This window comes from Suncus etruscus, chromosome 4 (genome assembly GCF_024139225.1).
Source record: "Suncus etruscus isolate mSunEtr1 chromosome 4, mSunEtr1.pri.cur, whole genome shotgun sequence".
NCBI lineage: Eukaryota > Metazoa > Chordata > Mammalia > Eulipotyphla > Soricidae > Suncus > Suncus etruscus.
The window spans coordinates 129,462,827-129,475,977 of NC_064851.1; the positions used below are offsets into that span (position 1 = coordinate 129,462,827).

At 30.9% G+C, this 13,151-nt stretch overlaps 1 protein-coding gene across 1 annotated transcript in view; it reads right to left on the reverse strand.

Moving 5' to 3' along the window:
• The window catches only part of SGCZ (sarcoglycan zeta), a 1,030,117-nt gene that overhangs the window by 389,303 nt on the left and 627,663 nt on the right, over window positions 1-13,151 (reverse strand). Inside the window, exon 2 of the mRNA XM_049772438.1 lies at window positions 2,701-2,895. Within this exon, the coding sequence (XP_049628395.1) occupies window positions 2,701-2,895 (195 nt within the window). The remainder of the gene's footprint in view (window positions 1-2,700; window positions 2,896-13,151) is intronic.

The following is a 13,151-nucleotide window of genomic DNA, read 5'->3' on the forward strand; positions in this document are numbered from 1 at the left end:
TTGGAAACAAACATTTCTATGTTAGAACACAATATTCTTATAATAATAATACAACTGTATCCAAATAAAAAATGATAAGCCATCTTTTTATGGACCTTACAGTAATAAGTATAAGAAAAGTAAAATGCATTATGTGCAGATCAATAGTACTCAACAATTTACAAACAACTTTCTTCTGTTTATTTTATAGTGTGCATAGTGCTTTTCGGTATTCACTTGAGATAGATATAATCAAATTGTACAAGCGAAAACAAAATATTGATTTATTTACCTCTTTAATGTAAGAATATAACAAATTATTTCATACTTTTAATCACAAACAACTTAATATAACTTAAGTTTTCAGAACTTCAGAAATATGTGACTATGCTGACCATTCAGAATTTTTAGGATCATTATAAATTATTCAACTGAAAGAAATTTATCTTACAAAAATTACCTGTATAAATACACCTTTTATGCAGTTTAAATTTTTTTCATTAGGTTAAGCTTCAAATAAATAGTTAATATGCCTAAAAAATGAACAATCTTTTGTTTTTTCTTAACCACAGAAAAATATCATGATTTAAATAGATGCTTCAAATAAAAAATAAATAGCAAGATGACTAAGGAAATAACCTCCTTTTTCATTGCTCTCGGAATGTGTTGCCATTTAGAATTTGGTCAGCTGAGGTTCAAATTAGATAGCTCCATGTGTGACAAGAACCCTGAGGCCTGTTACAATCCTTAAGGACAAAGAAGATGGTTTTAATTATTTCCCTTGAATAACTTATCCAAGGTTGACCTCAGCATGGGGCAAGGTATTGGGTGCCTGATGCATGCAACCATGTAATTATGCAGTTAAGTCTATTTTCTTAATTAATTTAGGTATGCTTGGGAAGCTAATATATCTTGAATCTGAAAATTCCTTTGGCCCTGTCTCCACTGAGAATCAAGACTCCCTGAAATGATCAAATTGATCACATCATTCCTAAGCTTCTGAAAGATGACTCTGGGTAGAGAAAATATAATACTTGAAATTTCAAATCTTGGATAAGATGGCATTTAAAAATATGTGTTTCTCTAGTTCAGGAGAATGAGCTTGAGAATTTACTAGTTTACCTGATGGTTCTGTCAGCATAAAAGAATCTGCAGGAATAGATAGATATCCATGTTGACCCTCTTTTAAGTTAAAGAGTCAATAATGAAACTCAGACTCGAGTCATTCAGACACAAGTCATGAGAGGAAACATAGCTCAAAAAAAAAAAACAATAGGTAGAGCCAGTGATATTTGTTCAAAACATTTTCAAATAAGGTTTGGAGTGTGCAGCAGATGAGCTCGGAGGACAAAGAAATGGTTCAGATATATTTTGCCAGAGTCTCCAAAACAGTGATTTGCTTTCAGTCTTCAGTTTTACATTATGCTTACCACAGTTTCTGAGACCTTGTCTCTGGCCCTGATCACACAATCATCTTTAGGACACAGTTGTTTTCTCTAATAATGGACACTACTTAATTCAATCAATGTATTCTTCTTTTCAGTTTCTTTGGTTTTTTTTTTTTTTTTTTAGACTATTCAATATTTGCTGTGTATTAGGAAAAAAAATGGAATCCTTGCTCAGCTCATTTTTCTCCATGAGCATATGCTGTTTTATTAAGAACTGCACAGTTAGAGCTTTTGCTCTCTGGAAAGTTAATCCACCTGCCTTTCCAGGCTCTTGCATACAACAGTGCTGCTACCCCACGTACAGATGCTGGACTCATTTTTCCATTTGAGAAAGGGAAATGAACTAGATTTTGGTTTTGAATTAAAATAGGTTGAGTGAAGTGAAGAGAGAAACCCTCTTGAGAAATAAAAGCACAATACAGTACAAGAAAACCGGTTTTACATAGAAAGTTCTGTAATGATAAATTGCTAGGTTTGTACAGGATCCTAAATTCAAACCTCTAACTAATAATAACAATCTAATTAGTAAAGAAAATATATATTTTAGATGTGAAAATATCTGATGTGTCTAAATAAGGTGGATAGATTTTAAGATACAATAGAGAAATTTAACAATTCAGTCAGATAATATGGAATTATCTAAACAATACTTTGTTAAAGTTGCCAATTTTTTAACACAAATCAACAAACAAGGAAAATTAATTAATTATAAAACACTTTTACTTTTATCAATCTTCATAAAAATTAATTTCAGCTACATAGTCTATTATCCATCCATGCTCTAACAGAATTAATTTGATGGCAATTATAGATATTGGTACATGAAACCTAGTAAAAATTTTATGACTTAAATTTGATCATGTGAAATCTTACAAAGAAAGCAGATTTTGAGAAATATAGAAGTACCCTAGGTGAAGCATATGAAAATTTCAATATCAATAATCACTAAGACATCTTCTCTAAAGAGAGATTACTTTTTAGATTCTGGGATATATTAAGCAATATTCTATGCTCTCTTTTCTAATTTTCAAAGAAATAAATGTTCCATATTGACTCAGATCTAAATGTTCCAAATTTCATATATATTACCTGCTATTAAAAAATAAATGTATCAGGAAATTATGCTAAATGAAGTTATAAAATAGATGTCTTTAGAATTTAAAGACATATTTCAAATATTTAGATAAATAATTTAATTTAAATTTATATTAAAATTAGAGTTGTATCACCATTGAACCAAAAGCAATAAATGTAAAATCAGGGTGGTACTTACCACAGTGAAGTTCATAACTTTCAAAATCCAAATTGTCATGGCTAAATTAACTATCATGGTAACCAACAGCAGAAGGACAAAGAAGTATAAGCACCTCTTTCGCCATCCATAAATTCCTACTGGGTACAGTTGTGCATTCTCAGCCCTTGGCAGGTTATTCTGTTGTGTTGCTAGTATGTATTGTTCTCGTGTCATCTGAAAAAATTAAGAAGGAAAAAAAAGAATGAAAAAGAAAAAAAGCATTCAAAAATAAAATCAATAACTTGTGTTTTAAACTAAGACATAATATAACAAAATAATGAGTTGTTTAGTGCTCTATTATTCTAATGAGGAAATATAGCTGCATAGCAAAAATTATTAATCCAATAAAAGCATCACTAAAATAATATTGCTATTACTATTAATGCTGTTATATTAGATTCATTCACTTAATTATTGTAATTATTAGAGGAGTATTAATTTCAGGCAGATTCCCAATTCCAATAAGTAGCCTTAATTTCAGGAATATATAAAGATTCCAGTTTATGTTAGCAAATAAACAACTCATAGATAAAGAACTTTTAGAATATAATTGATTTATTTTCAAGGCTAGACTGAGATGAACTATAAAAGTTTTACTTTTATAAAATAAAAATGAAGGTTATAAATTTCTCAGAGAAAATATTTTAATCAAGTCTAAGTGCATTGACAAGAACCTATGAAAAATTTTAATTTAGAATTAGAATTTAATATAGAATTATGAAAATTTTTAATTATTCATAAAAATCTTCTGTCACACCACTATGCTATACTATGTTATATGTTATATGATATAAATCTTTAGAGCACAATTTTGTTTTGCTAGGCTGAAAATGTAAGTAAAAGGACTAATGTGCAGGCTTTTCATACTTGAGGCCATGATTCCACCTAGCAAACCATGGTCCTCTTAGTGTCCAAAAAACTTGATTAAAGTAACTTATGGATAATGCTATATATGATTCCCCAATAAATAAACTAAATTTGGTTTAAATTGATGCCTACCAATGAATACACCATTTATAAACTATCTAGTACAATTTATTATCAATAAGACTTCAAATGCCAAAGAAGAAACCTGGGAAATAGCACAGGGATTAGCATAAACATCTACAATATTCCTGACTAGTTTGATCCCACACCACATGAGGCCTTCCAAGGATCCCTAGGTGCAGCCTAAGGAGTACCAGTGCTTTGGCAAACGTGACCCGGGATGTCCCTAGAATAACAGAGACGAACCAGCACCTTATTATCAGGCCCCATCATTAAAATGTTTGTTCAAGAATCTCTAGGAATGGCTTTTGAACTAAGCACTGCTTTAAGCTCCACAATAAGTAAAATAAAACTAAATAAAATAAAACAGTCAAAGAAAGAGCCAATGGTCAGATAATCTCCACAATACATTTGTAACTAAGTATAGAAACACTTTTTCAAAAATACTTTATTTATTGTGGAAACATTTTGCAGTTAATTTTCTCTTTAGATTTTGCTCAAACTGCCTTTCTTCGGTATGTCAAGAATTACTATATAAACAGAAATGATTCTGAACATATCAAAATAAAGTTGACATTAATAATTGAAAGTGGCTCTTATGATTCTAATTCAACTGTGCTCTAAATAAATGTTTAGAAGTGAAAAATGTTATTTTCTTTTTGTTTTGGTTTAAATGTAAAATTATACTATCCACGGTCCAAAGAGATAGTTCAGGGATTAAGGAGCATGGCTTGCCTGCATCTAGTCCTGGTTAATCTCTAGCATCCCAACCTACCCAAATGTTAGCCTTGATACAAAAGCCCAAGGAGACCCCATTATATCCTCATATCAAATCTCCACAGTAGCTGATTCAGAATCTTCAAGAATTGAGCATTCCTTGGGAACCTACCCTTTAAGTCAAATAATAATGTTATTATCTAATTATTTACTAAGTCAAATAATTAGAACTCAAAGTTATAATAAAGGATAACAGAGAAACTTTTTCCACAATAACTACCTATTTATTATTTACCACTATTACTATATATGGTGATATTCCAATGAGACTAGACATTTAGACCTTAATAAGTTCTAATTTAAAGATATTTTGATGGTGAAGAGATAGTACAGCAAGTAAGGGGTTTATTTTTTATACACTCGAGCTGAGTATGTCACTGACACCCTGATCCCCAAGTCCACCAGGAGTAATCATGGAGTACAGAGCTAGAAGTCATGACTGAGCAAGCCAGTTGTGGCCTGAATATAAAAATAAAGAGATGTGTAGAAATGTGTGGATAATGTATACCAGATAAATAATCTTGCTTAAGAATTTGGAAGGAACACAAAAATGCAATACAAAAATCCCTTCCTTAAACCTATATTTATTGCAGCACTATTTACCATAACAAGACTCTGGAAACAACCAAGATGCCCTTCAACAGATGGATGGCTAAAGAAACTGTGGTACATATACACAATGGAATATTATGCAGCCGTCAGAAGAGATTAAGTCATGAAATTTTCCTATACATGGATGTATATGGAATCTATTATGCTGAGTGAAATAAGTCAGAGGGAAAGAGAAAGACGGAGAATGGTCTCATCATCTATGTTTTTTAAAAAAATGAAAGACATTTCTCAACAATTTTCAGTGAAAAAGGGAGGAGTGCTGGACATTATAGCCAACCTCATGAATCTCACCACAAAGAGTGATGAGTTTAGTTAGAGAAATAACCACATTGCGAACTATCCTAACAATGAGAATATATGAGGGAAGTGGAAAGCCTGTCTAGAGTACAGGTGGGGGCGGGGAGGGGAGGAGAGATATGTGGGTCATTGGTGATGGTAATGTTGCACTGGTGATGGGGGGGTGTCATCTGATATGACTGAAACCCAACCACAATCATGTTTGTAACCAAGGTGTTTAAATACAAAATATTAAAAAAAATTGGAAGAATTTTTACAGTTAAAATATTAGTTATATTTGCAAGTAGAGATATGTTATTAGAAGAATACAGGAAGAAATCCAGGGACCATCAAGGAAGAGCTCAGAGGAAATAACAAGTACCATAGGTGAATTCAAATACTCTATTAAAGCCTGATCTTGCTGATAGACTGTAGAAAACATTCTCTGATTGAATTGGTTTAAAAATGTCACAAGTAAAATGCAGGGACTACTAAGATTATGCATAGTCACTCAGAGTTTTTCAAATCAAACTGCTTTTCTACAGCATTCTATTTTTATGGTTTTCACTTAATCATGAAGAGTTTTTTTAATGCTTTAGGAAAGATATGAAGATTTATTAAGTCATTGAAATAAAAAAATTACTAAGAAAATCATCTTTAAATCCTAAGAAATAAAAAAATTAAGAGAATTTGGTAAATGTACCAAAATTCTCTAATAAGCAATCAAAAAGAAAAAGGCATAGATTATTACTAAAATATAAAAATGTATTTTATTCAATCTGTTATCATTCCAAGAAATGCAATGTAATTTTATTAAACAATAATATATTGTTATTATCTTATGTATTTTTATCATCACTAAGCACTTTAGAATATCCATATTGTAAAAGAAAGTTAGAATTTTCATTAAAATGTATTATTACTCAATTGTTAATATCTGACTTTTAATGATTAAAAAACTTTTTATTATTATTACTGTATGAACACAGATAAGTAAGAATATAAATACATAAATACTACCACCCTAAAATTTAAATGTCCAAATTTGTTAAATTTATACATTTAGTAAATTTATACATTTAGTAAATTATTCCAAATTAAAAAATTTTTACTTAAATTATTATATATCATCCGTTTCCAAGAATATATATTCTGAAATATATTGTTCCTTTGACATAATAAGAACACTATAAAATATATTTTTACCGAGCGCTTATTGTCTTTCCAATTTCTTGAATCTATCAATCAAATCTACAATTATAGAGATACATAATTTCTCAGAACATTAAGTTGATTTTCTAAAAGAGAGATGATTACAATATCTTGAAAGAAATGCCACTGTATAGACAGGGCTGTTTCTCTAGGTTAGCCTTCTTTTTTCAGTATAATTTCAGTACCCTCAAAATCCTGGTTTTGCAATTATTTAGTTTTTCAGGGAGGAAGCTCTTCATCTTAGTTTTGCAATTCTGTTTCATATCTTATTTCATGTCTACACAATTTCATTAGTGTAGAATAACTTTTTAAAACACTGCCATTCATTTTTAATACAAAGAAAAAGAAAGACATCAGTTTTCTTGGTCAAGATGGCAAAGAGCACTTACTTACATTAAGAGAAATGCATTTTCTTGTATTGACAGTAATTATAAGATGAACTATTATAAATTTGATTTTCATACTTTCTTTACAAAGAAGTATGTTTTCATATTTCAGATAATGTGATTACAATTTCCAGCAAGATCTTTTGAGATCAAATAAAAGATGCATAAGCAACTATAATTAGAATGTGAAACTGTTTCAACATTTTTTTAAATTTAAAGATATGAGGATATGGTTTTAGAAGGTTATTTAAATAAATTTGGTAACACAGCAAAGAAAAGCTAAAAAAAGAACCTGGACAACCTACACATGGATGATCACTAATAATTTAGCCCTAGGGAAGTCTGAAGTCTATAGAGCTGGATGGAATGGGAAAGAAATTAACTAGATTAGCAGAGACCATCTGCTATTATCCACTTGCCTCACAGACAGGGGCAACAGTATGAAACAGCACTGCCAAAGGAGAATGCTTCTTATTCCAATCTAGCTGGCATCATTATTTTGTGGGGTTTTACATGTAAATGTAAAGATGAGGGTATGGAATTTGAGAATTTAGGCAGAACTGAGTAATTGTTTGATTATATATACATTTGATGATATTTATTGGCAGAGTTCAAAATTATTGCAAGTATTAAACTCTCATTTTGGGAAAGTACAATGATAGGATAAACAGAATTGAATGATAACGTGCTGGGCTGCTTTATAATAAAAATTATATTATGCCAGAATATTTATAGAACACATTAATTAATAGATACGGTGCATAGAGGCAGGTTACGTGGTAATAAGATGGCTTGGAGACTGGGGAAATTGGTATTAGAAAATGAATTGGTGGGGTGGGGGAAAAATAAAGAAAATGAAATTGGTGAAATGAGGAATGGTGTAATATTTTATGATTGAAACTCAACTATTAACAACCATTTACTCTTCATTTCCTAGTGATTTAATTAAAAAGTCAATAGACCTGAGTGTTTTGAAATAATAACATAGACAAGTGGTAAATAGGCAGGATGCAATTATATGAGACTGAAATGTCCCAGAGGAAAAGAAAATCCTGAGAGTGGCAGTGACCTTGTGAGGGTCAGGATATGTACGCAATATATGCATAAAAGAAAATTCTTCCAATCATTCTACTCTTCCCCAACTCCTTACATATGACATAGTGTTTCTTAAAAAATAATAAAGTGAATACCCATCACAGAGTAACATAATGTAAAAGTGAGTTTTCTACTCTTCCCAGGGTTCTAACTGAAGGGTATTACATGCACTATTTCCCTCTACTTGCCTTCCTTTTCAAAATAAAATTTCTATGACATTATGAGAACATTTCTCACAGTCCTCTGCTTTCTTTCTTGAATATATAAGAACAAGTACTGAACATGCTATAACAATATGATGGGAAACTAATCTTAAATTGTTGAATGAGAATATTTCCCAAAGTGTGTGATACCGGATATCAAATTACAATCACAAAAGGCTTCTAAGTGAACAAAATCTAAATAGAAAATAAAACATGAGGAAGTGGAGACAGTATTAATTGTAATTTTAGGATCAGAGAAGAGCAAAGGAATGAGGTTTCTGAGAGCACAAGTCAATGTGAAAGATAGGGCACAGAAAAAAAAATAAAATAGGGTCATTAAATATGAAGCCAAAATTCATATGATAATGCTGAAGTAGTGATTATTTATGTTTTCTTGAAATCAAGTGAACTAAAGTTAATTATAAACTAAAAAAATACATGAATGTTATAACTTTATAAACTACTGAGAATAGATTGGAGATTTTATTGGTATGGTATTCTGATTCACATCTGCATATGCAAATCTGAAAATAACTTTGCTAGCAGTTACAGTTTGCAGGTGCCTGGCTCAGGAACATGCAGTAATAAGACCTTACAGCACACTGCTTCAAACCCTCCATTCCCACAGACCTGTTCCATTTGTATTACCATGTCTTGAACTTAGTATATTCATATCAACATCTTCTATACTCAAATAATCTTTCATTAGTCAATGAGGTTTTCATTACCTGTTTTCTTAAATATGTGAAAAAACATGATATTTTTCTGTTCTTCCTTATTAGGGACATGTAAAGCATATATAAAACTCACTGGAGCCATTTATAACAGTTAAAACAAAATCAACATTAACTAATATTTTTAAGAACAGATGAAGTAAAGAAGAGGTTAAATTAAAACACCATGTTTTAAATTGTTATTGGCTGATGAGACTAAAAATAAAAATTGTAATTGAATTCTCAGTTTTATGTTTTGTAAGTTAGAAATATTTTCTTAAAGACATGATGTCCACTATATGCTTGCTATCTTGGGATTTGGGGAGGGAGAGGTATTTGAACAACTTAGAATGGCAGTAATAAATAAAAAAGGGTGGACTTAAGTTAGGTCCAAACTTTTAAATTCTGCATTTTACCAAAAACCAAAAAAAATATTACTCAAATTTTGATGTAAGTGCTTGCTTGGTGAAATCAGAATTTTTTTCAAGCCAGATATTCAGAAGAAATTTTTTCCACTACTAGTTTTATAATTACATTTCAATTTTTTCAATAAAGTTGAAAAAGAACTCATTTTTCTTGTTATTATTATTGTTATTATAATATGTTAATATTATAATATGTTATTATTATATGTTATTATTATTGCAGGAATTTCTTTTCCTCTGAGACATTTCAGTCTCATATAATTGCATCCTGCCTATTTACCATTGAGCACTTCAAGTATGGTCTCAATACTAATACATATTATAATAACAATAATAATATTAATAATAATATACCTGCTATTCTATTGCTCCAGTGACAGAAGTCAATATTTTCTTTTTTAATTTGTGGTACTCAAATATTTTTAATAATAATCATATGGATATTAAACAAAATGTAGTGATAAAATTCTTGAAAGAAAGAAAATTGTCTACCATTTTAGTTATTTGATTTCTTATAATAAAAGTAGAAATTAAACATCTAATTCCCACTTAGACCTGTTTCATATATTCTCTGTCATAGGAAATATGAGTAAAAGAGGAACATGTGCTTTCTGGAAAGTAAATTAGATAATTTGAGAAATGACTTTTAATTTCTTGCACCCAGCACACTTAACTAACAACTTCAGCATCCTTGTGATCATAAAAATCAAATTTAGGTTCCAAAACTCCAAACATACTCACTAGGAGTAGCTCATGTTGCAGGAGAAGTGGTAAATCATGTTGGTGTCACTGTTCATTAAGTTTTTATCATGTTAGATTTAACACTACATTGTTTCTTATTTGTTCAGACAGGGAATGGAACACAATAGAATAAATGCAATTTCAGACTTCCGGGTGAGGTTGCAATCCCAGCCAAGCCAGTCTATCTGAGCATGCCAGGACAAGTTAGTTAGCCTTTTTCTGTCCCAGTTTCCTTGACTCTCAAATGAATATTAAATTGACTTACATAAGAGCAATATGTAACTTAAAAAGTGGGACATTAAAGTAATCTTTTAATTTTAAATTATTCAAAATATTCACTTTCAAATTTTTTCTCTATCTCCTTTGGTATTTGTATCCTCTTAAAAGGAGTGCATTTTGCTGGAATTAATTTTAAAGCTATGATTTAAATATAATTTTTACCCAAAAAAGGCTGTGTCTAAATTATATGGCATAAACTTTACATAGCAGAAAGGCATTTTGTTTTCTGTTCCCAGAAAATGAGTCTCCAAACACTCACTAATGTTGAGAGAGATTGAAAACCATCCAGTAAAGTTCACTTACCATGGCAATTTAAACTTCTCCCTATCTATGGTAGTTGATTCTCAAAGGTACACTCCAAAATGATAGCAGTTAAATTTTGCATTTTAAGAAAAATGCCCATTTGGAATGGATATTTTTTTTCCAGTTGTTTTACAGAAAATGCTATAGTCAGTTTTTACTACCTGGAAAAGCAGCCTAGACACAGAATTTTAAAAATGATAAAAGAGATCTGAATCAAATGGGCTGCCTCTTGAGATAGGAAATAGAAAAGAATTTTGGCCAAGCCTGACAGAAAAGAAAAACCTGAACAGACATTGAATGGGAAACATGCTCTCATATGAACAAAAGTTTTATTTTAAAAAATGCAGACAACTAAAAGATTTTTAGGTACCCAACAGTTAATTTTATTCACTTTTACATAATTTACATAACATTACATAAAATTTACATAAAATTAATCCCTTTTATTTAAGAAGTACTTTCTTGTGATTCAGCTTAATCTAAATTTTGTTGTTTTATTATGCTGAATGTGAAAAGGCCCAGTATAATTGTTAACTTATTCTGTTTCTTGGGGGTGGGGATTACACCCGTGGCACTCAGGATTTACTCCTGTCTCTGCACTCAGAAGTCCTCCTGGCAGGCTTGGGGGTCCATATCGGATGCCGGGATTCTAACTGGGGCCTGTCCTATAGGCAAACACCTTACAGCTGTGCTATCTCTCTGGCGCAGAGCTTTTTCTTGTCTATGTTCTTTGAGATCACACCTAGTTGGGTTCAAGGTATTATATAAGTGCATTGGAGATAAGATCTGCATCAGTCCCATACATGGTATACTCTCTATATGCTACATTATCAACTTGTCTTTGTTTCTGATATTTATTTAAGCCTTGGTAACTTGAAGTAATACAATGATACTATTCTTACAGATTATTTTAATAGAAAAATCTATATGTTAAAACATGTTAAAACATGTTTCTTCCCTATCCGTTAAGAAATGCTTGAAGATTAAAAAGTCTTTGGTCCACTGAAAGGTATAATAACATAATAAAACAATATATTTTGTCATGGCATAATTTACCCTCAGACTGAAAACATGAGGTGCACTCTCCCCATGTCCCATGCATTGCTACACTTTCACAATTGGGAGTAGAAATATGACTGAAAATCTTTACAGAATAACAAATGCCTTGCATGCTGAAGGATGGTGGTTCGAATCTCAGCATCCTATATGATCCTCTGAGCCAGCCTGAGCGATTTCTGAGCATAGAGCCAGGATTAACCCCTAAGCGCTGCTAGGTGTGACCCAAAAACCAAAAAAAAAAAAAAAAAAAAAAAAAAGAATAACCTTATTAAAAAATTGAGAACACTTGATGAAATTTGTGTATTTACAACCTGAAATTACAGTTTAAAGTTTCTTTTGATGTAAAGTTTTTTTACTGTACCTCAATAATTTACTTGCTTTTTTTCCTTTTTGGTAAAAAAAAGATTATCTAGTTTAGAACCTTCTGCTTAAATGAATAAACAAAGATGACCTGTAAGAGCAAGAAAATCTAATCAAAGCATGTTTTAATCCTGTACCTCTAGTACTATTCAGTATTGAATGCCTGGATAAAGATAACAAATTTGGTTCAATAATTTTATTTGTACTTTTGATCTGTTTAGAGTTTCAAAATTAATAAATGATAAAGTCCATATTGGATGGGACAAGTCAGAGGCAGAAGATAATGTAGACAAGTTCAACATCAAAAGACATTGACAAGTCACATAGAAAGAAGCCTGAATAGTTATTGTGACGTGGCACCACTATTGGTTTATTGCTTTGTGAGTGCTGGAGAAATGGTCCACTGGTCCCAGTTACCCCAAATCTCCCACTGAATTTTAGTAGGAGGTATATAAGAAAAAATAGACCATAAGGGAGAGGATAATTTAGACTAATCTTGGTCAGGAACCTTAATTATCAAGTTTAGAATGACCTTCCTTTTTATCAGAGGTAGAAAATAAAAAAGAGAAAAGATTTAATACCATTATTTTTCTCTTGTTTTACATACTATAAATCAGCATCTATTCAGTGCTGGTGTAATGAAATAAATAAAACTAACTGGTGCATCGGACACATCCTTTTGAAGGATGTTTATTTTACTCTTACTCTATTTTTTCTGTTGAATTGTATTTTTTTTGGTTTTATTTATAGAGAATATGACACCTAAAATATGCCACTTCATTATGCTGATTTTTTTAATCTACTGGCTGTTGAAATACAGCAAATGTGAAAGAGAGACTTTCTCTGAATACTCCTATCAGCCCTTATCTTGGAAGACAGGCCCTCTGAAGCAATAATGTTGTCACATATCCCCTCCCTGGGAGATTAATGAACCTGGGAAGATTGACTATTATTACAGTAAAAGAGAAGTTCACACTGCAGAGTAAAAACCTTGTCACAAAT